Source organism: Rhinopithecus bieti, unplaced genomic scaffold, assembly GCF_001698545.2.
Source record: "Rhinopithecus bieti isolate Rb0 unplaced genomic scaffold, ASM169854v2 scaffold_30918, whole genome shotgun sequence".
Lineage (NCBI taxonomy): Eukaryota > Metazoa > Chordata > Mammalia > Primates > Cercopithecidae > Rhinopithecus > Rhinopithecus bieti.
This window is the reverse complement of record NW_016813589.1, coordinates 680019-706299: the sequence shown is the minus strand read 5'-3', so window position 1 is coordinate 706299 and position 26281 is coordinate 680019. Positions and strand designations below refer to the sequence as shown.

At 41.3% G+C, this 26281-nt stretch overlaps 1 protein-coding gene across 1 annotated transcript in view; it reads right to left on the bottom strand.

The window, feature by feature from the left end:
* The window catches only part of ANKDD1B (ankyrin repeat and death domain containing 1B), a 59019-nt gene that overhangs the window by 17267 nt on the left and 15471 nt on the right, over nucleotides 1–26281 (bottom strand). The window contains exons 4-12 of the mRNA XM_017848706.1: nucleotides 23601–23699; nucleotides 23391–23495; nucleotides 15331–15429; nucleotides 14449–14547; nucleotides 9319–9417; nucleotides 3656–3754; nucleotides 681–867; nucleotides 436–523; nucleotides 214–349 (exon numbers count right to left, since the gene is read on the bottom strand). Coding sequence (XP_017704195.1) covers nucleotides 214–349; nucleotides 436–523; nucleotides 681–867; nucleotides 3656–3754; nucleotides 9319–9417; nucleotides 14449–14547; nucleotides 15331–15429; nucleotides 23391–23495; nucleotides 23601–23699 — 1011 coding nt within the window. The remainder of the gene's footprint in view (nucleotides 1–213; nucleotides 350–435; nucleotides 524–680; nucleotides 868–3655; nucleotides 3755–9318; nucleotides 9418–14448; nucleotides 14548–15330; nucleotides 15430–23390; nucleotides 23496–23600; nucleotides 23700–26281) is intronic.

Sequence of the window (26281 nt, the reverse complement as noted above, 5' to 3'; positions counted from 1 at the left end):
AAAAAAAAAAAGACAGGCAGGCATGCCCACTGCACCGTGGCTCCTCCCTAAGCCGGAGGGGCACCTCAGAGGCTTCTCTGGGAAGAGGCGGCCGGAAGGTCTAGTCTGGCCTCAGGACCCTGGAAAGGCTCCCCTTGCCACTCCCCTACATATCCTGGAAGAGGGCAGGCCAGCCCCAGAAGAGCCCCAGAAAGCAGGCTCATCAGTGCCCACCCCCATTGTCTCCATCATTCCGCTGCGGCATTCCCATTTCCAGCCAGTGATGGATTGCTTTATTGAGTCTTTTGATTCTGCTTCAGTTGACTGAACTTGGGGTGATTTTTCTTTTATTCCAAGAGGTCTCTTTTGCCTTTAGGCAAAGAGAAGACACATTTACTGTCTTTAATATAGAAACAAAGCTTCCTTCTTGTGGGGGAAAGGCTCCCTGCCAATTACAATATTTCACTCTGGGGAGTGGCTTTTGATTTAAAGAGCCTCTGGCCATTTAGCTCTGAGCTACTGTTTTCTATCAAAAGTGCTGGGCCTGTTAAACATGAAAGATTTAATCATGCACTGGCTGAACTCCAGTTGTGTGGCTGAGAAAGACAAAAGTATGTGTGTGGTCATGGGGATGGAGTGAGAGTTACAGAAGGAAAAGGATAAAAAAGATGCACATGTTCCTCCCAGGAATTTTTCGGTACCTCGAACTTGATCAAAACTCCCCATAAACACCCACTGTGTTGAAATATAAGAAAAGAGACCCTCCAGGCTCTGATTTGCTTGGCTTACCTGATTTAATATGTCAATATCATGCTGTGCACTTAATAAGCTGTTTACAACCGTGATGTGGTTGTTGATAACAGCTAAATGAAGAGGAGACTCCTTAGGCTGCAGAGAGAAACAAACATTTCAAATCCAAAAGGTTCTGGTTTCATCATTCAAATCAAAAAGCAACTCATTTCAGCAGCTATTTCCTGATGATCTCCCAAGTACTGAAACTACCCATCCCAGTGGTGACCCTTAGTAAGTATTCAGCATTTGTGGTCATCCCGAGGCTTTAAAGCAAACTCGCTCCCCAGCAATCAGCTCATCCCCTTTGTTCTTTCTGGAGCAACATACTAAGCACCTACTATGGGCCAAGCTCTTTTCAGGTTGCCAGGGATTTAGCATGAACGAAGCTCATTCTCAGGAATCTTTCAATCTAGTGGGGTAAGCAAATATTAATTTTTTTTTTAGGTCACATAAATACGGTATACAATTAAGTGCTTTAGAAGTAGAAGAGCCAGTGTGGGGATAGGGGGAAGGCTGACCTTTCGGGAGACCAGAAAAGACTTTTCTGAAGAACTGACATTTAAGCTCAAATATGAAGGAGAAGTAAGTGTTAAATAGGCCAAACCGCAGGACTTCTCAGAGCCTTCAAAGAACTAAAGGGCAATGAGAGTAGCCACAAGGGCAAAATCGTTGCACAGTTGGCATTTCCTGAATTGATTTGTTCTGGAGCCCTGACTCCTTAGTGTGTCCTATAGGACTGGAGTCCCCCTTACTCAGGGGCACCATCCTCGTGCTCAGCTCTCCCCGCATAAGAGTCCAGCCACAGGATGTTCACAAGCCCTCTGCAGCCTGCTCTCCTGTTCTCCTTTGTGGCTAAACCACCTGTCTTCCCAGCCACAGCCCTTCATGGAGCCCCCACCCCCTTTCACCCATCCCCATCACTGGCTTCTTACCCGGCCCTGCTAGGCTGCAGTGCCTATGTCTACCCCCAACACTTTGCCTCCAGGCTCCCGTGCTGCTGCAGTCCCACCCAGCTGCCACTGGCCTGTGGAGACATGAGAGGAGACATGCCTCCAGGAGTAGAGTCAGCTGAGAGTGGGGAAAAGGGAGGGAAGAAGCAATGAAGGGAAGTGAGGGCAGAAGCGATTAAGGCATGAGAGAGAGGGAAGTGAGGGGCATCCAGCATGATGCGGGAGGGAGGACACCAGGGGAAGGTGGACAGGGGTGTGACAGCAAGGGCTGAAGATCCAGTGACACTGTGCAGATCAGGAGCTGAGCTGAGTGTGGAGCGAGTGGCGAGAGAGAATAAGCGCCTACAAGGGTGAGTGATTAGTGCGAGTGCAGCGTCGCTCAAGTGGAACAGCTGATATTAATGATATGCATCAGACACACTCAGCACATTCTCATCATGGTGCTTATTACACGCTCAATTCCCCAACTGTTTATTTTATTTTATTTTATTTTTCAGAGATGGCGTCTCACTCTGTTGCCCAGGCTAGAGGGCAATGGAGCCATTGTCATTCGCTGTAACCTGAAACTCCTGGGTTCAAGCAAAACTCCCACCTCAGCCTCCCGAGTAGCTGGGGCTACAGGCATGCACCACTATGCCTGGCTAATTTTTAAATTTTTGTAGAGATGGGGTCTTGCCATGTTGCCCAGGCTGCCCTAACAGTTTACACTCTGTTTTAAACACCAGGCTGATAGTTTTTCAGAGACCACATCAATAACCCTAGACATTTGATCTCATATTCCCCACTTCATACATGAGACACAAAGAGGATCAGTAACTTCCACAAGGCCATGCAGCAAGGAAGTGATAGAGACAGGACTTGAACCCAGACCTTTCTGACTCTACCATCTGCACCAGGCTGTGTCTCAGGAGATGGGGGTAGATGGATGGAAGAGAGACCAAAATGAGTTGGCAAGAGTGTCACCAGCAGATGGAGGGAGGGGTGATGAGGGGACAGGTAGAAGACCACAGCTGAGTAAGTCAGATACTGTCAGAGGCCAGTAAGGGTCAAAGCAGACAGACGGTGTGAGCAGGGCCGTGGGGGCAGCGTGAAGGGAAGAATTTCTGTGTAGGTTTCTTCTGCCCAGGAATAACCTCCTTGATGCACTAAGCGTGAAAAACGAGAAAGCATCCCACATTGCAAAGAAGTGGGCATTGTCCTTCTTGCTGGGGCCACCCACCTTGCTGGGCCCAGCTCCTCCTGAGAAACAGGAAGTGTCCTTGTACTGAACCAGGTAAGTTCAGAGCCAATTCCCCCAACACCATGCTCCAAAAGCTATCTGACATGGTTTAAATCACATCCCTCCTCTTGAGTTAATACAATAAATAGTAATGGCTCAGCAAGATCAGAGGAAATCATATTCTCAACAGAGAAATGAAAATAGAGTGGAAAAATAGAGGCATGTTTCTTGTTTAATTCCAGCACAGAGGGCCTTTGTTAATTCTGCCAAAGCTAATTCAAACGTCAGAAAACCTAAATCAGTATAAAGAATTGACTTTCAAAAGAAAAACAAGAACATTCAGTGAAGGGAGAAAAATTATCACTCTTCTTGATATGCACAGCTGCTTCATTATTTTCCCAGACTGATAAAATTAATACAAGAGTAATGGCATCTCTAGACATATGAGAAAGCTTTTTTGCAGCAAATACAAATATTTAAAACACAAAGATTTCATTTTGTTCAGGAACTTCAATGACTTTCTAAAATTCATCCCTTGGATTTTATTTCTCAAGATTAAGACTCAGCCTCCAAAAGAAGTCAGCCAGCCTTCCCAGGAATAATTCCTCCCTTGTGAAACATCTCATCTCCTACACGTATCTGCAAGGGGCATCTCCTTAGCACAGCCAACCTCATGGTGCCAGGACCAAAGCCCGTGTCATTGGAGTAAACTCACTTCCACTTTCTGGTGCAGATCAACGTTCTCACTGAGAAGAAAGTTGACAAGCGACGCATGGCCATTCCTGGTTGCTATCTGCAAACTACTGATATTGAGCTGCAAGAGACAATGGAGAGGGCAGGGAGGAACTCCCATTATAATTCAGCATGCTTTCTGGTGTTTATCACATGGTAATCAGTTAATACAATGAAATAGTACAACTACAGTCGTGCATCACATAACAGTGATTTGGTCAATGACAGACCAGCAGTGGTCCCATAAGATTACAATGGAGCTGAAAAATTCCTATGGCACAAGTACTTAACTACATTACTGTGTTACTATGCTGTACAGGTTTGTAGCCTACGAGCAATAGATATACCATATAGTGTGTTGTAGGCTGTACCATCTAGGTTTATGTAGGTACACTCTATTTATGTTTACACAATGAAATCAGGCATTCCTCATAACATATCCCTGTCATTCAGAGATGCATAGCTGAGTTTAAAAAAGAAAATCTGGTTGGGCACAGTGGCTCATGCCTGTAGTTCTAGCACTTTGAAAGGCCAAGGCAGGTAGATCACTTGAGCCCAGGAGTTTGAGATCGGCCCTGGCATCATGGTGAACCCTTGTCTCTACAAAAATTAGCTGGGCTTGGTGGTGTGTCCCTGTGGTCCCAGGTACTCAGGAGGCTGAGACTGAGGTGGGAGGATGGTTTGAGCATGGGAGGCAAAGATTGCAGCGAGCCGAGATCATGCCACTGCACTCCAGCCTGGGCAACAGAGTGAGACCCAGTCTCTAAATAAATAAAAAGAAAATCCATTGTGTTTTAATTACTGGGTTGAGGGGGAGCTAGTATTAGGTTAGTACAAAAGCAACTGTGGTTTTTACCTAATTGTCTGTTTTATTCTAAGTGTCTCCCACAAAAGTGTCAGAGCCCTAGGGAACATGTGTGCAATAGACTGAATGTTTGTGTCCCTCCCAAAAGTCATATGTTGAAACTCTAATGTCAATGTGATGATGATAGGAGGTGGGGCCTTTCGGAGGTTATTAGGTAATTCCTTGTTGACTGATTAATTGTAAGTTTGCTACAAAGTATTTGCAGGTCTTTCAAATAAGGATGCTGTTGGAAATTGCTTTCCCAAAATTGCTGCATCAGTATCTCCTGTCCCACAGGCTCCTCTGCAATATGACCTTGCCACTCCCCTCATCAAGAGGCAGGGTTTATTTCTCCACCTCCTTGAATCTGGGTCCACCCTGTAACTGCTTTGACTAATAGAATATGGCAGAAGTTCCAGCGTGCCAGTTCCAGGCATGGCCCCTAACTAGCCTGGCAGCTGCTGCTCTCTGCCTTTTGTAATGCCTGCTCTTGTAATCCTTCCTCTTAGAGGCCAGTTCCCAGGCTGTAGGTTGAGGCCCATGGTGAGGCCCAGGTGAGCTCCCAGCTGACAGCCAGCATTAACTGCTAGGCATGTGAGTGCACTCTCTTGGATATTGAGCTCAGGTAAGCCTTCAAAATCCTGGCCGACTTCCAACTGGAATCACATGATAAACTCAAAGTAAGAATCCTCTCAGCTGAGCCCAGTCAACTCACAGAGCCGTGAAAATAATAATAGATTGTTGTTTTAAGCCACCGAGCTTTGGGTTGGATTGTCAGGAAGCAATAGATAATGGAACAGATGCCAACAGCAATGACCTGTGTATCTCTGACCAACTGAAATCTAGCTTGCATGATATTAAGTGCCTATATGATCTTGGATAAGTGGCCTATCAAATACGGGCCTCTTTGTCTTCATCTGCAAAGCTGGTCCCATAATAGTTTTCTATTGCTGTTACAAGACATTGCCACAAAATTAGTGGCTTAATAAAAATGTATTATTTTATAGTTCTGGAGGTCAGAAGTCTGAAATGGATCCCACTGGGCTAACCAAAAAAAAAAAAAAAAAAAAAAATGTTCACAGATCTATGTTCCCTTCTGGAGGCTCTCAGGAGAATTCACTTCCTTGTCTCTTCCAGGTTTTAGAAGCCTCCTATATTCTTTGGCTCACACCCCCTTGCTCCATTGTCAAAACCAGCAACAGTTAGCTGAGTCCTTCTCACACTGCATCACTGACATCCTCGTCTGCCTCCCTCTTCCACTTTAAAGGACTCTTCATGATTACATTGGGCCCACCTGGTAATCCAGGAGAATCTCATTTTAAGATCAGCTAATTAGCAACCTTAATTCCATCTGCAATTTAAATTCTCCTTTGCCATATAATATACCATATTCATAGGTTCCGGGAATTGGGATGTGAACATCTCTGGCGTGGGGAGCCTGATTCTGCCTACCACATCATCCTACCTCTTTCTCTGAAATCACAGTACTACTGGGAGGATACATGAGCCAGTAAATGTGTATGGTAACCGTAACTATTATTTTATCCATTCCACACACACACACAAAAAAAAAACATTGAGCACTTATTCTGTGCCAGGCACTATTTTAGATAGTGGAGGGATATGTTGGTAAACAAAACTGACAAGATCTCCGACATTACATTTCAGTGGCGGTGGACAATCGATTGATCCATTGATTGGTAGACTGGTAGATCAGCAAATCAGTGGACTTGAATCTGCTTATTAGATTATAGATGTTGTTAGAAGAATAACATCAGCTAGTTGTAAGTTCTATAACAAGACATAAAAGAGCATGACTGGTTGGCTACTTTCTCATGGCTGATCAACAAAGCCTTCTTGGATAAGGTGACAGTTAAACTGAGATCAGAATGGTCAGCAGTGCCTTCACTGGGAAGATCAGAAGCCACCTAAAGCAGAAACAAATTTCCGAGAAACTCAAAGCAGGAACCCTGTAGTAGGAAGAGCTGTGGGAGTCCACAGCATTTACCTCTAGGCATCATGGGCTCTGGGTATAGGGCCTACAGACTTTTTATGAGCCAAAGAAACCGTTAAAATGTAAAAAAGAAAAAAATTATTGGTTCCACAATACCAAAAGAAAACCACAAAATTGAAGTGAATAAATATTTAATTGACAGTCATACTTCATTGATTATTAAATGTAATATTCATAAAATATTCATTATATTTATAAACAATTTGCAGGTTGCATTTTTTCACCTCCCTCAAATTCCCAATTATGCACATAGAGTTCTAAGAAATCAGAGTCAATCATAAATTAGGTGAGTCTGTCATAGCCAAATAATTGCAAAAAGCAAAAACAAAAAAGCCTTTTAGAGCAATTAACAGCAAAATAAAATAAAATAAAAGTAAAGAGGAATGTGGGAGCACTTAAATATGTATGATAAAATGTGAGGTAGGACGTCCACAAATATGAGTTCTTAGGACCTACAAAAGCCTTTTTTGGACCCAGGGCAGTTAATAGGGCCCTAAAAAGAGCCTGTTGCCCTAACTCTGGGCAGTTCCTCCACCCAACATAAACGGAGGAAGCCAGCTGTCAACTACATTCATAATCTCACTCCAACATCCTCCTTAGAAACGACTCGACCCTTTACCCGCTCCCCTTGCTGATGGCGAGGTGGGAGGGAGCACGAAAGCAAACTCCTGGAAACCAAGACTCATCAGTATCAGCAGGTGAAGCATTTCCAAGATCAAACACAGCAATCACCTACAAATGTGAAAGCAAAAGAACGTTCAACCCATCCCGGGCTCATGTGTGCTCTTGCTGTTGGCTTCTTGCTTCACACTGCTTTTCCCCCCAAGGTTTTCACCGGGTTGGACAGATAGGTGTGGATAGCTAGTGGGGGCTGAGGTTGCTGATTCAGAAGGGAGCTGATGAACTCAGGAAAAACTCTACAAGTAAAAGCTAAAAAATGGATTCGCGATCATTTCCAGGCTGCCTAGAGCAACTGAGGCCACTGGCTGTAAGGACAGGGGCAATATGGAGCCTGCAGTCTTAGTCGGATGGGGAGAATGTGTGCATATGAAAAATCACTACAAAGCAAAATACTTAAGGGCAAAATAATTAAGGACAAGGGTGAGGCAGGGTACAAAATAATGGAGTAAGGCTGAGAGTCTCGCTAACCTGGGAAGCTTTCCCAGGAACTTGAAAGGGGATACAGACTGGGGACAAGGAGGCACCTGTGCAATGACTGAACAGCAGCACAGCTCTCCACATTCTGAATATTTCATGGCTCCCATGAATTCTTAACTTTCTGTTTATTTATTGCATCAATAACCTTGCAACTTCAGTGGGAATCAACTCACGCTACTTTGATTTTCCTGTCACAATCCTTGTCCATATATATATAAATCCAATATTATATTAATATTTACTCAACTATATTTTTTCAATTAGTGTTCTATGATTAACATGTTCAATATTGCAATATATTTTTAGTATTTATCACTATAATTTTTAACAGCTACATAATTTTCCAAGAAGTAGATGCACCAAACCTTCTTTCAGCCTTCTCCTACCATTAATTCCATGTATATGTTATGTCTAATTCTTGGCTATTGGAGCTAACTTTATCATCTATCTGAATGCATGCAGCTAGCTTTCCACCTTTTAAATTATTTCCTTAACATAATCCACCATGTGTGGGTAAAAGGAAAGTGACAAATTGCTTTTCGAAAGATTATACAAATATACACTTCCACCAGCAGAATACAGGGTATCAAACATGCCAGTTTGGGACTTTATTCTTGATTGGGACTTTATTCTTACATGTTTAACTTTGTACTTGTTGAAAAGAAATTGTTTATACATTGCGCGGATACAAAGATCTCTAAAATATATTGGCAATCAAAAGAAAACAAGATGCAGAGCAGCATATATTATATACTGTGCTACTGTTTATATGGTGTTGGTATATATATGTGTATGGATTTAATCACATTTTCCATGTGGATTCATGGAAAATTCCTGGAAGACTAAATAAACTATTAAGGATGTTAGTTCTGGGGAGTAAAATTGTGATGTGGGGTTGGAGTAAGACACTTTTTTATCATATACCCTTTGGTACTATTCAAATGTTTTGTCATGAGTTTTCATTATAATTAATTAGAAAAACAGGAAAAGAAACTAAACCATCTGAGGACAAGGCCATTGCAGGGGTTAAAAGCTGAGGCATTGGCGTCAGACGGGAGTTTGAATCCTTGCACTGCTATTGACTAGTTGTATGATCCTGAATGATTTCCTTAACTTTTCCAAATTCTATTTTTGTGATCTAAAAAAATGAAAATAATAACACAGTCTCAAAAGTTTCAAAGGTTCTTAGCACAATGACTACATACAAAAGTATTCTGCATTTAGAGGAAGGCACCATCCTTCCTTCTTCATGCACCAGGCTGACCACTTGAGCTTTCACACAATAAAGTTTTTTTCAGCGTCTTCTCTGTATAAGCCAGGTGTGCACTAGTTGCTATGAGAAAACAAAGTAGAATAGAGTGTCTGTTTCTAAGAAGTAATAAGTACTTGCTCATTTTGCCCCACTTTCAATTATTCCTTCCCCAGAAGAATAGAAAGAATAGCATTGCTTTTGAGGACACAGTAACTGGGAAATATTGGAGGTAAATCACTAATTCTTACCAAAAACAAAGCATATTATAAATATTAATTCTAAAGTACCAGTGAGTGGATCAATGTAGGACCAGAGTTTCCAAAGAACATTTTAAGTCTCCCTCCCACTGCATGAGTGAACATGGTCTGGAACACATACTTTATTTGGAATGTTGATGTCACTTCCTGCTGTCAGCAGCACTTTGCTGCACTCTTCATGACCTCCTTCAACACTCAGAAAGAATGGTGTTTCTCCATTCTAACAAAAGGAAAAATAAGTTAAATTTAATCGCCCCTTGTCATGGAATGAAATTGCTTGACAAACAACATGCTTTCTCTATGCCTTTTGTGCATTACTCTTAATAATGGATAGCATTTATTGAACAACTATGTGTCAACTTGTACTGCCAAGACTATATGCTTTGGCACAGTTAAATCACACAATGCTATAAGGGCAGGGTTAATATTATCCACATGTTACAGATAAGAAAACTAAACCTCAGCTGAAAAGTGTCAAAGTGGCTGGTTTCAGTGACTCAACCTGTAATCCCAGCACTTTGGGAGGCTGAGGCAGGCAGAATACTTGAGCCCAGGAGTTAGAGACCAGCCTGGGCAACATGGCAAAGCCCCACCTCTACAAAAAGTTTACAAAATTAGCCGGGCATAGTGGTGGATGCCTATAGTCCCAACTATTTAGGAGGCTGAGGTGAGAGGATCACCTGAGCCCAGGAGGTTATGGCTGCAGTGAGACAGGATTGCATCACTGCAGTCCAGCCTATGTAACAGAGCGAGACCTTGTCTCAAAACGAAAACAAAACAAAACAAAACAAAACAAAGAAAGATAATCTCAGAAATAAGGAACTATAGTACAGTATGAAACATACAAAATTAGAAGTACATTTGCACAAAGTATAACTTTAATCTTTACAACTGATTAAATGTTACACGACATTTAAAAAATAACATTACTTTAAAAAATCTCAGTGCTTCAGTTTCCTGAAACTGAAGATAAATACTAGGAGGACAAAGTAAGAGTTTAATTCAGGCCAAAACATAGAGGAAAAAGAAGGAGTTGGTCCCACACAATAGCTACTTGGCTATTTCCCTTTCCTCATGCAGACTGTTTCCTAAAAATGTTGGGAAGAAATGCAGAATTCCTTCCCCATTCCCTAACCGTTTCCCTCCTTGGACATGAATCTGCTTAACAACTACTTTAGGATAAATTCAGAAGGCTTTACTCATAGCGAATTAGGTATGAACAATCATGTTAACAGGAACACAAGAGTATAGAAACCAGTGTTCCCATTCCAACAAGGTGGGAAAATCATATTCCAGGCTGCTTTACCTGGGTGCCTGGGGCAGCTATCTACTTATAAAGGCATTTCTCTGCCGGGCATGGTGGCGCATGCCTGTAATCCCAGCACTTTGGGAGACTGAGGTGGGCGGATCACCTCAGGTCAGAAGTTCAAGACCAGCCTACTCAACATGGTGAAACCCCATCTCTACTAAATATACAAAAATTAGCCGGGCGTGGTGGTGGGCCCCTGTAATCCCAGCTACTCTGGATGCTGAGGCAGGAGAGTAACTTGAACCTGGGAGGCTTAGGTTGCAGTGAGCCGAGATCATACCCCTGTACTCCAACCTGGGCAACAAGAGTGAAGCTTCATCTCAAAAAAACAAACAAACACACAAACAAAAAAGGCATTTCTCCCCATAATCTTCCTTCTCATTTTTCCAGGAAAACGGATGTAAAAAAACAAATCCCAGTGGGGAAAATATTTGTTAAAAAAAAGTGTAAAGGAAAGAATTCATATCCAGAGCCTGATAAGGTTTCATATCTTGGACCCTACAATCTGCCTCTAAGGATATACCCCAAGGCAATTGTGAGGAAATCAGACTCAGGTTTATATACAAAGAGGTCTGTGACAGCACAACCTATAATAAAAACTGAAACTAAATAACCAAGAGCTAAAGAATAGTTAAGTGAATTTGGGGCAGTTATGAAAAATATATTGTACATATATGCAGAGGAACACAATAAAATCCATCAGATGTATATAAGATCATCCTTTGAGCTGGGCATGGTAGCTCACACCTGTAATCTCAGTTGCATGGGAGGCTGAGATGGGAAGATCACTTGAAGCCAGGAGTTTGAGACCAGCCTGAGCAACATAATGAGACCCTATTTCTAATAATAATAAATAATAATAATTCTGTGAGTTTAGAGAAAATACAAAACTGCTATTTATTTTTTATCTTGAATTTTAAACATTTATATTTCTAGCATATACTTTATAATGAATTAATTGAATTATAAATGTATATGTGATAGGCACATGCTCAAACTTTCTTTACTGATATGAGTTTGCTGCCAAGAATGTCTGGAGACCATGGCTCTAGAGCACATTCACATGGGTCCCTCTAACTGATCTGGCAACAGCTTGTATCAGGAAACAGAGGCTGTCCACGAACGGACAAACATTATGAATCATATGCAAAAAGATGATATTATTATCACTGTGCCCTTAATTTTGTACAAATTAAACCTATCATAATCTGAAATTAAAGTTTGTTGGGCTTTATGAGTTTTCCCCAACGTGCCCTGACTCCAAAGTTGCTAAAAGGAAGATGAAATCCACACGCATGCACACATTCCAGTGGTTTAAATATGTTTTAATAGAACAGGGAAAGCATAACTAAGACTATAAATAAGACTATAAATCCTGTGACTACAGGACTTGATCTCTGCTCTGGTTTGAATGCTTGTGTCCCTCCAAAATTCATGTTGAAACTTAAATCCCCAATGCAATAAGATTAAGAGGTGGCTTTTATGTGGTGATTAAATCATGAGGGCTCGTTCAGTCAACCAGGTGGATATAATTGTTGTTTGAGCACATGCATTACACTGGAATGGGTATCAGTGGCTTAGAAGAAAATCTTAGAAACAACAGTGGGGCATTCTCTAAGAAATGCTGCATCTCCCGTGCCACTGTACTCCAGCCTGGGTGACAAAGCAAGACCCTGACGCTATAAGAAAAAAAAATAAAGGGCCGGGCGCGGTGGCTCAAGCCTGTAATCCCAGCACTTTGGGAGGCCGAGACGGGCGGATCACGAGGTCAGGAGATCGAGACCATCCTGGCTAACACGGTGAAACCCCATCTCTACTAAAATACAAAACTAGCTGGGCGAGGTGGCGGGCGCCTGTAGTCCCAGCTACTCAGGAGGCTGAGGCAGGAGAATGGCGTAAACCCGGAAGGCGGAGCTTGCAGTGAGCTGAGATCTGGCCACTGCACTCCAGTCCGGGCGACAGAGCGAGACTCCGCCTCAAAAAAGAAAAAAAAAAAAAGAAAAGAAAAGAAAAAAAATAAAGAAAGAAAAAGAAAAAAGAAAGAAATCATAAAGACTGAATAAGTGATTTAGAAGAATCTAATTCAGCATGAAGTTTACAAACAATTAACTGAGTTATCTTGCTTATTTTTTTCCTTTATATATGCACGTAAAAAACTAAAACTCTAAAAACATCTTTAAATAGGCAGCATAAAATAAATATTTTAAGTGACAATAAAGTTTTTTGTCACAGTTAAATGGCAGCATTATTTTTTCTGAGTGTTACATAAAATAATGGTGTGCCTTACAATCAATGGTATCTTAAGGTAAATGCTTATGATACTAGTTCTTTCGGTAGCTCTCAGGCGAGGCATCAACTTTAGAAATGATCAGAACATTAAACTGTGAAATCCAAGAGGACCCCACTGACCTGAGTTTCCAAAGAGCCAGACAAAAAGTCACTGGACCATAGGTTAAGAAGTGACCATCCAGGGCAAATGACTCACAAACTTGCCCTGCATAGCCACAGTCACATCCCCTCCACCAAATCCAGAACCAGTTTCTTTTTACTTTTTTTGTTGTGTTGTGTTTTGTTTTGTTTGAGATGCAGTCTCACTCTGTCGCCCAGGCTCAAGTGCAGTGGCACAATCTCGGCTCACTGCAACCTCTGCCTCCCGGTTCAAGCGACTCTCCTGCCTCAGCCTCCCAAGTAGCAGGGATCACAGGCACCTGTCACCACACCCAGCTAATTTTGTATTTTTAGTAGAGACAGTGTTTCACATGTTGGCCAGGCTGATCTCAAACTCCTGACCTCAGGTGATCCACCCACCTCGGCTGCCCAAATTGGAGGGATTATAGGCGTGAGCCACCATGTCTGGCCCCAGAACCAGTTTACAGCTCACTAACACTCCACTTGAATGTACCCACCTCCCAAGTGCCTCAAACAAACCCATGCAAGCCCTCATTACCTACCCCACTCACCTGCTCCACACCTGTACTCCCCAGCAACAGCTCAAGTCAGACAGCTGGGGGCAGAAAGTCCTCCCTCTCTCTAAGTCCTGGTCACAAGTCCTGTGGACTCTGCCTCCTCCTACCACTTCATCCTGTTTGTTACTCATGAGTGTCTCAGTGAGAGACCTTCCACAGGTCTTGTTTCTCCATTTTGGCAGTCACCTGACTGGTCCTCCCCACTTCTGGGCTCTCCTGGCACCCAGTCTAGCTTTCAAACAGCTGTGACAGTTACCTGCCCACATCTAAGATGAATCCTATCCCTTTTCACTACTTAAAACCCTTCAAGGTCTCTGCTGGCAACCACATCAAAGCCAAACCCTCCCTCCTGTAAAGCATGGCCTTTCGTCGTCTGTCTGCCTTGGCCTACTAGGCTTCCAGTTTCCCCAGCCCTCCTAGCCACAATTTCTGCCACCCTGAGCTTGTCAGCCCAGAACACACCATACTCTTGCCTCGGTTCTTTTCCTTGGACTTTTCCCTCTGAAATACTTTATACTTGTGCCATCCTCAAAATCCTTCCTGCCAACATTCATTACAATGCCAAGACCCAGATAATATACCACCTCTTCTGTGAAAACCGTAATTTCTGAAAAACATCTTCCTCTGTATTCTCATGGCATTCTCTGTAGACCTCTATTATTGCATGTAGCCCAATACATTATTTGTTTTGCATGCCCCTCTTGCCCTGTAGGCTTCTAGAATAAGAGTACATACTTCATCTGGCATACAGTACATATTAAACAAATATTATTTGAATGAACGGGTGAATAAATGAATGGATTAACAAATGAAGTGCTGTGGAATACTTTGAAGAATAAAGTAAGAATCTTTCAGAATCACATTTTACACCCTATGGCACTAACACCTTTGTTTTCTTCCCACTCTTTTCTTGAAAGCCACTCCTCCAACCCTTCCCCATTTAAGTCCTGTGCCTGTAATCCGCACTTCCACATACCTCATTCATCTCATTTATGTCTTGCCACTGGGTTAACAGCACCTGCACTGCAGGACTGTGACCGTGCTTCGCAGCGAGGTGCAAGGCAGTGTTTCCCTCCTGCAACAGAGACACACTCAGGGTAGAATCCCCTGTGCTGGGAGAGCATGTTCCTTCAATAGTAAGGGCTGCAATGGAGTTTCTGGAAGTTTTCATTTTGGTTAAAGCACGGTCCAGAGTGTGGACCACTGTATCTGCAGTTTTAAGTGAATTTTATACATTTTAAAGTTTTAAATAAAAAGGTATAGCTTTCTGAACCAGTAGAAAATCATCCATGCTCCTTCTTCTAACTTTGCTACCAATTGCTAGCAAAACATGGAGCAACAGAAGAAATTCCATTTGACCTATGTGAGGGTAAAATGGTGAAAGATTTCTGGGAGGTCATTTTAGTAATATTATATACCCAAAGATTTTAAAATGTGCAGAAGCCTTTGACCCACAATTCCACATCTAGGAATTTCTCCTAAGAAAGTCATCAAAGGTGTACATACAGATACGATGTCTACTCCAGGGTTTTCCCCTCCCCTTTCATGTAAGGCTGAGGCTCCAGGAGACCTCATGGGAGGAGGGAAAAGGGGTGTAGTTGATCATGGAAAAAGCCATGTGGTCTATTGACTTCACAAACATTTATGAAGCAAAAACTGCCAATCTGGACAACCCACAGCAACAATGGAAGGATTTTGCCTGGATAGTTCATGATTCTCTCTGAGTACAGTAACAATTTACAACTCTCCTGCTGACTAAAAGTCCCTCACCAAACCTACAGGCCAATTGTTACCCCTCTACATCAATTGTTACTCCCCTTTCTCTTGTTCTCAGCAAAGAAATAAAAGTCCAACTCACCTTGTCCTTTTCTGAAGTATGCAGGTTTAGGAAGGTAAGTTTTTCTATCATTTCAACATGGCCCCTCTCAGCTGCCAAAAGAAATGGTTTTCTTCCTTTCTAAAAATCAATCACAAACCTCAAGCATTTATTACACTCTTAGTGAACAAGCAAGACAGTGGACAAAGCTAGTGACATTTTAAGGATGATGGGAAGTCCAAGATGACCCTTCTTAGGGGAGGAAGATGATGCTATTTCTGACTCCAAACCAGATCAGGTTCTGGGTTTTCACTCAAAACTGTGGGAGACTCCACATCAGCATGAAATCTGTTTCATGGGGGCACAAAAATACTGTTCAGAAAAGGTCCTCTCAAGCATCAGGGGAGGTGCAACATCACAGTCAGATGACAAGATTCCCTTTCAAATATAGCAATATTATGAACTTTATTTATTCAATAGTCCTTTCACCATTTACTGAGAAGCTACTATGTGTCAGACCCTGCCTTAGGCACCTGTACATCATACTAAGCCTTCCATTATTGATAACTATGTTTGAAACAGAAATTTTCTGGGGCTTATTACTTACATGGCTCACTCAGACATGACATTTGATTAACTGCTTCTCCTTAGGCCTTCCTTTCTTCCTCATAGATTTATCTACAATATCTACAAAGAATCAATAGGAAAACTCTCAAGAATAGGTCATTATGAAATGGAATCAAGAAATGAGGCACTACCCAGAGAGTACAGATGAAGAGAAATGTTTAGGTTTGATTTTTTTAGAAGATAAGCTCAAATATAGAATTTTCTGATTATGGAATTCCTCCTACTTTTTATGTTGCCAATGGAGACTATATTTTCCATAGCCAAAATGTCATCAAGAAAAGTGAAAGACTTGTCTTAGTCTGTTTTGTGTTGCTATAACAGAATACCTCAGTCTGGGTAATTTATAAAGAAAAAATGTGGGCCGGGCGCGGTGGCTCAAGCCTGTAATCCCAGCACTTTGGGAGGCCGAGACGGGCGGATCACGAGGTCAGGAGTTCGAGACCATCCTGGCTAACACGGTGAAACCCCGTCTCTACTAAAAAATACAAAAAAAGCTAGCCGGGCAAGGTGGCTGGAGCCTGTAGTCCCAGCTACTCGGGAGGCTGAGGCAGGAGAATGGCGTAAACCCGGGAGGCGGAGCTTGCCGTGAGCTGAGATCCGGCCACTGCACTCCAGCCTGGGCGACAGAGCGAGACTCCGTCTCAAAAAAAAAAAAAAGAAAAAAGAAAAAATGTTTATTTAGCTCACAGTTCTGCAGGCTGGGAAGTTCAAGAGCACGGTCTCGGCTTCTGGCAAGGGCTTTCACACTGTGTCATAACATGACAGAGAAAGTCAAAGGGATGCAAACATGTGTGAAGAGACAAAACCCAAGGGGCGTCCTAACTCCCACCCTCGTGGGAACTAATTTATTCCTATGAGAATGAATCTAGTCCCACCAGAGTGAGAACTCACTACCTGAAGAATGTCACCAAGCCATTCATGAAAGATCCACCCTCATGACACAAACATCTCCCAAGAGGTCCCACCTCCTAACACCACCAGATTGGGGATCCAATTTCAAAATGAATTCTGGTGGGGACAAACCATAGCCAAACTATAGCAGATCCACAGAAAATGTAATGTTGTAACTTGAGATAATTAAAAGAAGGAAAAGGAAGTTGTGGTGGCAATATGATAGCAGAAGTATTTTCTTCAATTAAAGAGAAAACACTCACAAATTGGCTTAGTGTGTTACTAACTGAAAGCTTAGCAAGGTGTCTTAATGTTAAAAAATAGATACAAGCCTCATCTAACACTTGATAAAATAGGGTAATGAAAAGATCATGGCCACTGTTAAACTGAGATAGTAACATAGGAACCCCCAGTAACTGGAGAAAAAAGGAAGAAAAAATGCTGAAATAATAAATGGCAAAAGCAAAACAAAACAAATCTATAAAGATCAGTCCTACAGAGGTCTGTATTTATGCATGTATGGAGGCTGGAGAAACAAATTTGCACCAAAAAGTTCACCTAATTCATCATTCTTGGGCCACATATGTCACCAATGAGATCTACATCTCCAACCCTTTAAAGGGTTCAGTGATTTCATTCTCAGGAGATCACTAGAAATGGCAAAGGAAAGAAACAGAGATTGCTTGGAACCACAGTTTTCTGCACTAATTGAAGGGTAAAATTTAATCTTGAGTCATGAGCAACTCTTTGGAAACGACAGACCAAAAATTATTATGTTTGATATACAAATATGTGCAAATAGTGACTACAGGTAAAGGTTCATGTAAACAAATCACAAAAGAGGGAACAAGAGACAGTGATTATATACTAGATGAAAACATCTGATCACATATCCTCATAAATAATTCATTCATTTGTTCAACAATTATTGAATGCCTATGAATATGCCAGATAATGTGCTAGGCAATAGAATGACCAGGGTGAGAAATATATTGCCCATCCTCAAGCTCAGAGTCCAAAAGGAGAGATGGACATATAAGCAAGTAATTACAATGTAATGTAGTAACTGAGTGCTGGTGATACACGGGGGTATATAACTCAGCATAAGTGCGTTTGTGGCTGGAAAGGTAGGTGGTGAGAAGTGGTGGAAGAAGGCTTTAAAGGTTGCTAATGCACTGGAACAGGAGAAAAGAGAACTTGTTACCTGATTCTTGCCTGTTATCTTTTACACTGGAGAATGACCCCTGGCTCATGCAGAAGGAAAGGGCTTTTGTTAGCTTTTTATGCACGGAGACCACAAATAATACATGAAGGTGTTGTGCCCTAGTGTGGCATTTGTTGCTTTTGCCTTTATATTTACCTTTCTTCTAGTAACTTTGTTTTACTTTGCAGAACAACCACACATACACACACACACCCTGTCAATTAGCCCATTTAGTGCTGTCCGTTTCCAGGCCTTATCTGCCTGCCTTCTGCCACATGAAGTAATTACATAACCCTGCCGTCACAGTGATTGGTTCGAGATTGGGCATATGATTCAGGTAGGGCCAGTTGTTCCTGAGATTTATACATAAACATTTAATGACAGATTATTATTTCTATTTCTTATGGATTGAAATCCATAAGGATATTAAACCTGAGGCTGCTAACAGCTATCTTTCCTACTATATGAAAAGTATACCTATGAATAATGCCGACAGGCAGACAGCTAAGAAATGGACAAAGAAAAAGAGCTAGGTCCAGCCATGCCTGAAGCTGGAAAGATACACCCTTATACTCTTTAGTTACAAGTTAGTAAATTACCTTCTTTGCTTAATCTCAATCAAGATGGATTTTTGTCTTTGCAACAGAAAGAATTCTAACTAATACATATTTGTCAGTTTGGTAACAATACTAATCTGTTCAATTTTAAAATGGTGCTTTTCTTTTACCCATGGTTGCTACAAAGTTTTGCATTACTGCATAGATAACAAAGTGAAAGAAAGCTTCACCTGCTAAGAGATGGAAGGTTCTGAGAAAAGACTACAGTTACCACAGATGAAAGAGCTTTCCTTTCCTTTGGAAACACTATTAGTTTGAACTTTGGAAGCCCTTTAAAACAGTTATCATCCAGGAAAAAGATGTAAAAGCAAAATCACACAAAGTAAAGACATTTAAAGTAACCTATGATAAATATATGAAAAGGTAGCATAAAGAAAGGTGAGATTATAGCATAATGAGATATAAATCTTTTCTCTCATTGAGTACATATTATTAGACAAAATAACAGGAATTTCAAAGATATATGTGGTTTTTAAAAAATAGTTTCTTATTATGTCCTTTTTTTTTTAACTACCTGATCCTTTTTCATCACATTCAAGTAGGCCTCTATCCAGGGCAGTCTCATAGGACCTCCCTTACTTGGAAGGCAGGAAGCTTTTCCAGCCAGAAGGATGGTGGAGCTTGGTGTCAGAGCCCTGGGCTCCAGGCCTTGGGCAAATCACAAAGACTCCCTGGCTCAGGATCCTGTCCATTTAAGTACTAAAATAAGGAGGGTCCAGGATTCCTGTTCTTTCTTTCCTCTATTAACTCAATATCTATTTAACCTGATTATAACAGGGTCTTACTCTGTCACTCAGGCTGGAATGCAGTGGCATGATCTCAGCTCACTGCAACTGCCATCTCCTGGAATCCAGTGATCCTCCCACCTCAGCCTCCCAAGTAGCTGGGACCACACGTGCGCACCACCACATGCCGGCTAATTTTTTGTATTTTTTTGTAGAGGCAGTTATTCACCATGCTTCTGGGCTGGTTCTCAAACTCCTGAACTCAAGAGATCCTCCCACCTCTGCCTCCCAAAGTACTGGAATTACAGGTGTGAGCCACTGTGCCTGGCTAACCTGATATGTTTTAACTCAATGCATTTAATTTTTTTTTTTTGGCATGTAAGTCTGAGGGATTGGGATTGTTTATTATAATTTATTTTTAAGTTTACTGAGAAGATGAAATCATCAAATTTGATGTTATAAAATTCAGCAAAAATTTCATAAATAGCCATTAAGTGGGTATCCAAAGTCCAACCTGACCTTCCTTTACCACAGGGATCCCTGAGATGTGTCGCTCTCAGGAGCCTCTAAGGAGAGGTGCTGGGTGGGCCTCCAGTGCGTGCTCCCGCCCACAACACTTCCCATCACCCCAGGATCAGGCACTTGAGGAAGGGGAAAACCCTGAATAACTAGAAATTTCACAGGTAAAAAATTATGTGTCATGAGGTTAAAAAAAAAAAAAGAAAAAGCAGCTTGTTAAATATGAAAAAGTGGCACTGGTGGGGTGGGAGACACTGGGTTAGTTCTCCCCTCACAGACAGGAAACAATAGATTTGATTAAATCTAAAATTGTTAAATGTTGCTTGGGTCTGTATAAGAAAACAGGTGTCTTCTCAAGTCCCCTTCTACTCACTATCCCCTTCCCTCCCAGAAAAAGAAGATTCTTTGCATTTTGACTTCCAGAGACTTTAAACTAATGGAAGTCTACCATATTCATACTTGAAATCAACGCAATATTGTACCCCCAAATTCTTGTAAATATTGAACAAATATATGAATGGCTTGTAAGCCCTTCCTATTTCTCTCCCTCTCCAAACATGTTAGTCTGAGTATTTATTTTTGATCACCAGATGGACATTTACATGTAGATTCAAAATATCTATACTTTATTCCTAACTCCTTGCTGCTCTAATCTCTCTCCCCTAGAAAGGCCTCAATGATTTTTATGGCTGTGGAGCTGGGGGAAATCTCAAAAGTTTTCCCAGCATCCTCCATCTCTCCCCACCCAAACTACCCCTGGCCTAGTTAAATCCATTTTGTGTTAAGGGCCTCCTTCCAGGAAAGCTTTCCTTGTTAGCTTTTGGAGTTCCCTCCAGGCCAAAGAGATGGATTTTACCAACCCTGGCAGGTACACAGGCTCTCAATCACTTTCTGTTGATAAGAAACTAGGCAAGAGAGTAACACTGTGAAGGTGAAGACGTCTTAAATATCAAATGTATTTCACAAACTCCACAATACCTTTAAGCAGATGCAAATGGGAAACCCAACAGTAAATCAATACACCCTGAGCTTCTGATCCCAGTTGCAACTGGCTTTTCCCCCCATATTTTTTTTTATTATGGTAAAGTACTCATAACTAAATTTATCATCTTAACCATTATTAAGTGTATAGTTCAGTGGTACTAAGGATACTCATATGGTTGTCTAGCCATCACTACCATCCATCTCCATAACCCTTTTCATCTTGCAAAACTGGAATTGTGTCCTCATTAAACAATAATTCCCCCCTTTCACTTCCTCCTAGTTCCTGGCAACTACCATTCCAACTGATGTTTACCGACAGGTGTGACCCACTCACAGATCTTAGAAAAAAAAGTAGTTTTTTTTTTTTTTGTCTTTTCTATTCGTCAATTTAGTTTTCCGAAGGAACTAAGGTTGGGCTCAGACTCAAAGAGTCTTCTTTCCCTAGATGACCCAGTGGAGTCATTATTTGCTCATTCCTTGTATGTCTCTGAACTCAACTTAAGATCTCGCAGCTGGACATGTCACTCTGCAGTTTGCTGCCAGTGCTCCTAAACCCTTTTTCCCAACAGATAGAGGAGGAAGAAGGTGAGAGGAGAGGACATGCCCAGAATCAGCTGAAAAGAGTTATGGAGAGGAAGGCTGCTGGCCAGCAGAAACTCAAGAAGTGGGGAAGGCTTCCTGCAAACGTGCTTTGGTTTCTGAATCCCATCAGCCTGCCTGATCCTTCCCATACACTACTCTCTCTCATGGAAGCAATCAGAGCACATTGAAGGGGAAAATAACTGTGTGTCTCATGCATAACAGGCCATCAACAAATATCTGCTGAACTGAACCCAATTCATGAATAATGGAATTCATTAATTGGCCACGTCTCTACTTGGCATGGATAAAATTAGAAAGATCCGACTTCCTCACCTCGATAATAAATGGCATTTGACTATGATTGTCACTTTCAGAAAATCAGATAGGATATTTTATCCTATAACAATTGTTACAACAGTGAGCACTTACAATGTGCCTGGCTCGTTGCTAAGTGCTTTATAGTCATTAGCTCATTTAAGCATCTCAGCTATTCCAACATTCCTACATAGGAATGGCATAAGTGAAAAGGGGTTATGGAATGGCTCATCATGAAGTTCATTTGCATAGGTACTTTTACATAAGATTGAGGAAATGTCAATCATTATACACCAAAGAATGGAGGTTTGCTGATTTAAAAAAAATTATATGTGGGACAAGACTTCTCCTGTCACCCTTGTTGTTACCATAAAGTAGATTTTATTGTTTCCATTGTATAGATGGAGAAACTGAGCGTTTCGGAAATTGAAGAGCTTGCTTAAAACCACACAGCTAGTGCATGGTGGTACTGACCAGACTAAAGCCCAAGTCTGTCTTCCTCTAAGCTATAAATGTATAGTTGTTTAATCATATGTAGAGGAAGTCAAAGAAGTATATAGACCTAATCTGAAGAAATACTTCTTATTGTTAATATCGTTGTTTTTGAGATTAAGGTCAGAAAAAAAATGTAAAAATTTTTAAAAGAGGTGAAATGAAGTGACTATCACTGACCAGCTTCTAAAGAAACTTTTATAGTATAGTATTCTGGTGGCACAAAGAAAAGGAAGTCCCATTCATGAAGTATATTCTACTGCTGAGAAATCAAAATGCCAATTGCACAAAGGCTACTCCTCTATGAAGAAAAAAAAATGCCTACAGGGAAATATTCCAGGGGAAGGACAGTCCCTGATATGAACAATACCCACTGTTAGTCTGAGGAGGGAGACAGCACAGCATGAAGGCTGGATTCAGCCAGACCTGGCTCCAAGTCCTGGCTCTGTCACTTTTTAGTTGTGAGAATTTTGATCAGGTGTTTGGCCTCTCTGAGCCTCAACTTCCTCTCCTCTACAAATGAGCAAAATATTTTCTACCTTATAGGATTATTGTAGGGGTTAATGAGATCATTCATTCATTCAGCAATGATTTGTTGAGCATCGGTAGGTGTCAGGTCCAAGACCTCTTACTGAAATAATGTATGTAAATAGCTTTCCTCTGTACCTACATTAATAGATACTCGTTAAGTAGTAGCTGGTATTGTTATGTATCCCCTTATTTAAAGAAAAGAAATACTGACAGATGCAATAAAACTGCATTGTATTTCATGGCTCATTACCGCATAGCTTTGGGTCAAATATATTACCAAAAGGCCAAGCATAATAAAATAAAATGTAGATACACATTTTTATTACTAAAGGGGATAGGATACTGTCCACAATCCGGCCAGGATGAGGGAGTAGAATGGGAAGAAGGAATCTGGCTGCTTCCTCAACACTTCCTGTTCTCCCTACAAGTAGGGGCCAGGACCACCACTAATACCAACACTCCTCTTTGGTTCTGTGGTCTGCCATCGTGATGGAGGAGCTGGCTACAGGGCAGGGTCTGTCTGTGCTGGCTGCTTTCACAGCTGTACCAGAGGCAGGAAGAAAGTGAAATTTGACAGGGGTGGATGCAAGACCTATACAACCAAAGTAAACACACCTCATCAGGCTGGTTCAGGTCCTTGAGGTGCAGATCTTGAATAAGATACTCCACGATGCGCACATGATTGCTCTGAGCAGCAAAGTGGAGGGCATTCATTCCATCCTGAAGAGAGCCAGGGGTGGGGGAGATAAACAGTGACCTCAGAACTTCCTCTCTCCTGCAATGGTGAGGTAAGAGCTTTTGTCCAGGTGTGACCCACATACCTACCTGATTCTTGGCTCTCTGATCTGCTCCAGCTTTAACCAGCATGAGCATGACCTCAAGGCTCCCAGACCAGGCTGCAAGGTGAATTACTGTCAAGCCGTGCTTCCCCAAGAAGACAGAAAAAGAGAATCTATTACTCTGATGAGCCACAGCATATACTGCCTCATCAACAAAGGCCAAATTAATACTAGATTGTTGAAAACTAAGAAATAGAGAATTTAATATGCAGCAAAAGTGATATTTCGGTTCTATGGGGAAAAAAGGATATACTTAATAAGTGGTGCAGGCACAAGTAGTTCTCCATCTGGAAGAAAATAAAATGAAAAGCTATATCATACCACACTCACAAAATAGCACACAAACAATAAACATATTAGAATAAAATCCAGACTATAATGTACAGTCTCTTAATCCAGAGTGAGAACAGACAGATAATAAACAAAGTCAATTAAAAATGACAGATTTTTAAAAACGTATCTTTAATAAAGATAAATGGTTATTCTCTAATGCATGAAGCACACTTACCTATGGAGAAGAAAAAGACAAACTCAGAAAAATGGACAAAGAAAGGAAATGGAAATGATTATTGTTTAAGTATCTGGCAATATCTATTAGAATTGAAAATACAATCAGCAATCCCACTCCTGGGAATCTATCCCATAAAAATAAAAATGTCATTACCTAATGCTACATATATAAGGATATTAAGTGTAATACTAAAAACTGGGTGCAAGGTAAAGGCCTCTCAACAAGGGAATGCTGAATAAGTTATGGAATAGTCAGACTATATAATGCAAGCACTAAAAATAATGAATTAGTGCTACAACAATTGACTTGGAAAGATTTTCATGAGCTTTACTAAATAAGGAAAATAAGATTGAGAATAAATATGATATAATCCCATTTGCTAAAAAGGAGTGATTAAGAAAACCCCGTACATGTATATGTATATATCTATATCCATCTATAGGTGGGTTGGTGGGTAGGTAGGTAGACTGATTAATATAGATATGACTATGTGAGCAGGAGAAAAGTACAGAAATAAACACATATATCTCAGATTGTTAAGTATAGTTATCAGAGGAGAGGGTACACACAGGTGAAAAAAACACAAGTTATAAAAAGGATCTCATTTATATAGATACTACTTAAAATATTTTATTTATACAAAATTATTTAGATTTGTCTGTGTGCAAACACATGTGCACAAAGTTGTCAGACTGAAAGAGACCAGGATTTACTGACCCATAGGGATGCTGTGGGCAGTTGTATGCTGACTTGTCTACCAAATAAGCAGGGAGAAAAGTGTGGAAGGAAGCATAGCCAGCAGTTAACATTGGCTATTTTAGGGAGGTGAGATTCGAGGGACATAAGCAAAAACATGTATCTGCACCCCAGGCCCTAAGTTAGAGAAGCAGCATAGGGCAGACACTATGAGCCTGATCTTCAGGATCAAGCAGAACTAATCTCAAATTCTGGTCACTTTCTATCACTTTCAGGTATGGGGATCTTGGTGAACTTAATTCTAACTGTCAGCTTCAGCTTCCTTATCTGTAAACTCAAGTGTCTGCTTTTCTGTTTCCTTTAGCCCCACGAAAAAGTAATCCATTTCCTCAGTACAAGTGCCTGCCCAAAGTAAGCTCTCACACTACATTTTATTTCCCTCTTCTAATCAGTTGTGTTTGTGATCTGGAAACTGTTTGTCAGATGTACACAGTATGAGTAAATGCTTAAGGAATGAGGGCCTGTGGCACACTTCTACTTGGGAAGTGCATAAGCCTTCTGGCATTTATTTTGGCTGCCGCCAAGTTGCATTAATGTATTCTCTTATTCTCAGTAGAATTCACGTTGGGAGAGTAAAACAGCAAGTCCCAAATTATTGAGGCGTAACTCTAAACTGGTGATTCTCAACTGGGGTGATTTTGCCCCCAGGAAACATTTGGAAAAATGTATGGAGACATTTTTTACTGTCATGCTGTGGGTGAGGGGAGGTTAATACTGGCACCTAGTGGATAGAGGCCAGGGATGCTCCTAAACATCTTGCAATACACAGGGCAGCCACAACCACAAAGAATTATCTGGCCCCAAATGTCAGTAGCACCACTGTTGAGAAACCCTGCTCTTAATGTGCATATCCTATCCAATTTATATTTCAGCTGTCAGTCTAGAGGGTCAGTTAGTCCATTTGTAGGTTTACAATTCCAGCATGAAGAAGACTCTTCATTTCTGGACTCCTTGTCCCAAAGAGAAATGATGTACAATGACTGACTACTTGAGGTTCTCCAAAACATGTTTCCTAAACACAATTCTACCTCTTAATTTGGACTTCCCTACAAGTCAGTGCTCTATATTTAGTAATACTAAATCTGCTTTCAAATATGAAAGAGACCAGAAGTCCAGGCGTGGTGGCTCATGCCTGTAATCCCAACACTTTGGGAGGCCGAGGCGGTCAGATCACCTGCGGTCAGGAGATCGAGACCAGCCTGACCAACATGGAGAAACCCCATCTCTACTAAAAATACAAAATTAGCCAGGCGTGGTGGTGCATGCCTGTAATCCCAGCTACTCGGGAGGATTGCTTGAACCTGGGAGGTGGAGGTTGCGGTAAGCCAAGATTGCACCATCGCACTCTAGCCTGAGCAACAGGAATGAAACTCCACCTCAAAAAAAAAAAAAAAAAAAAA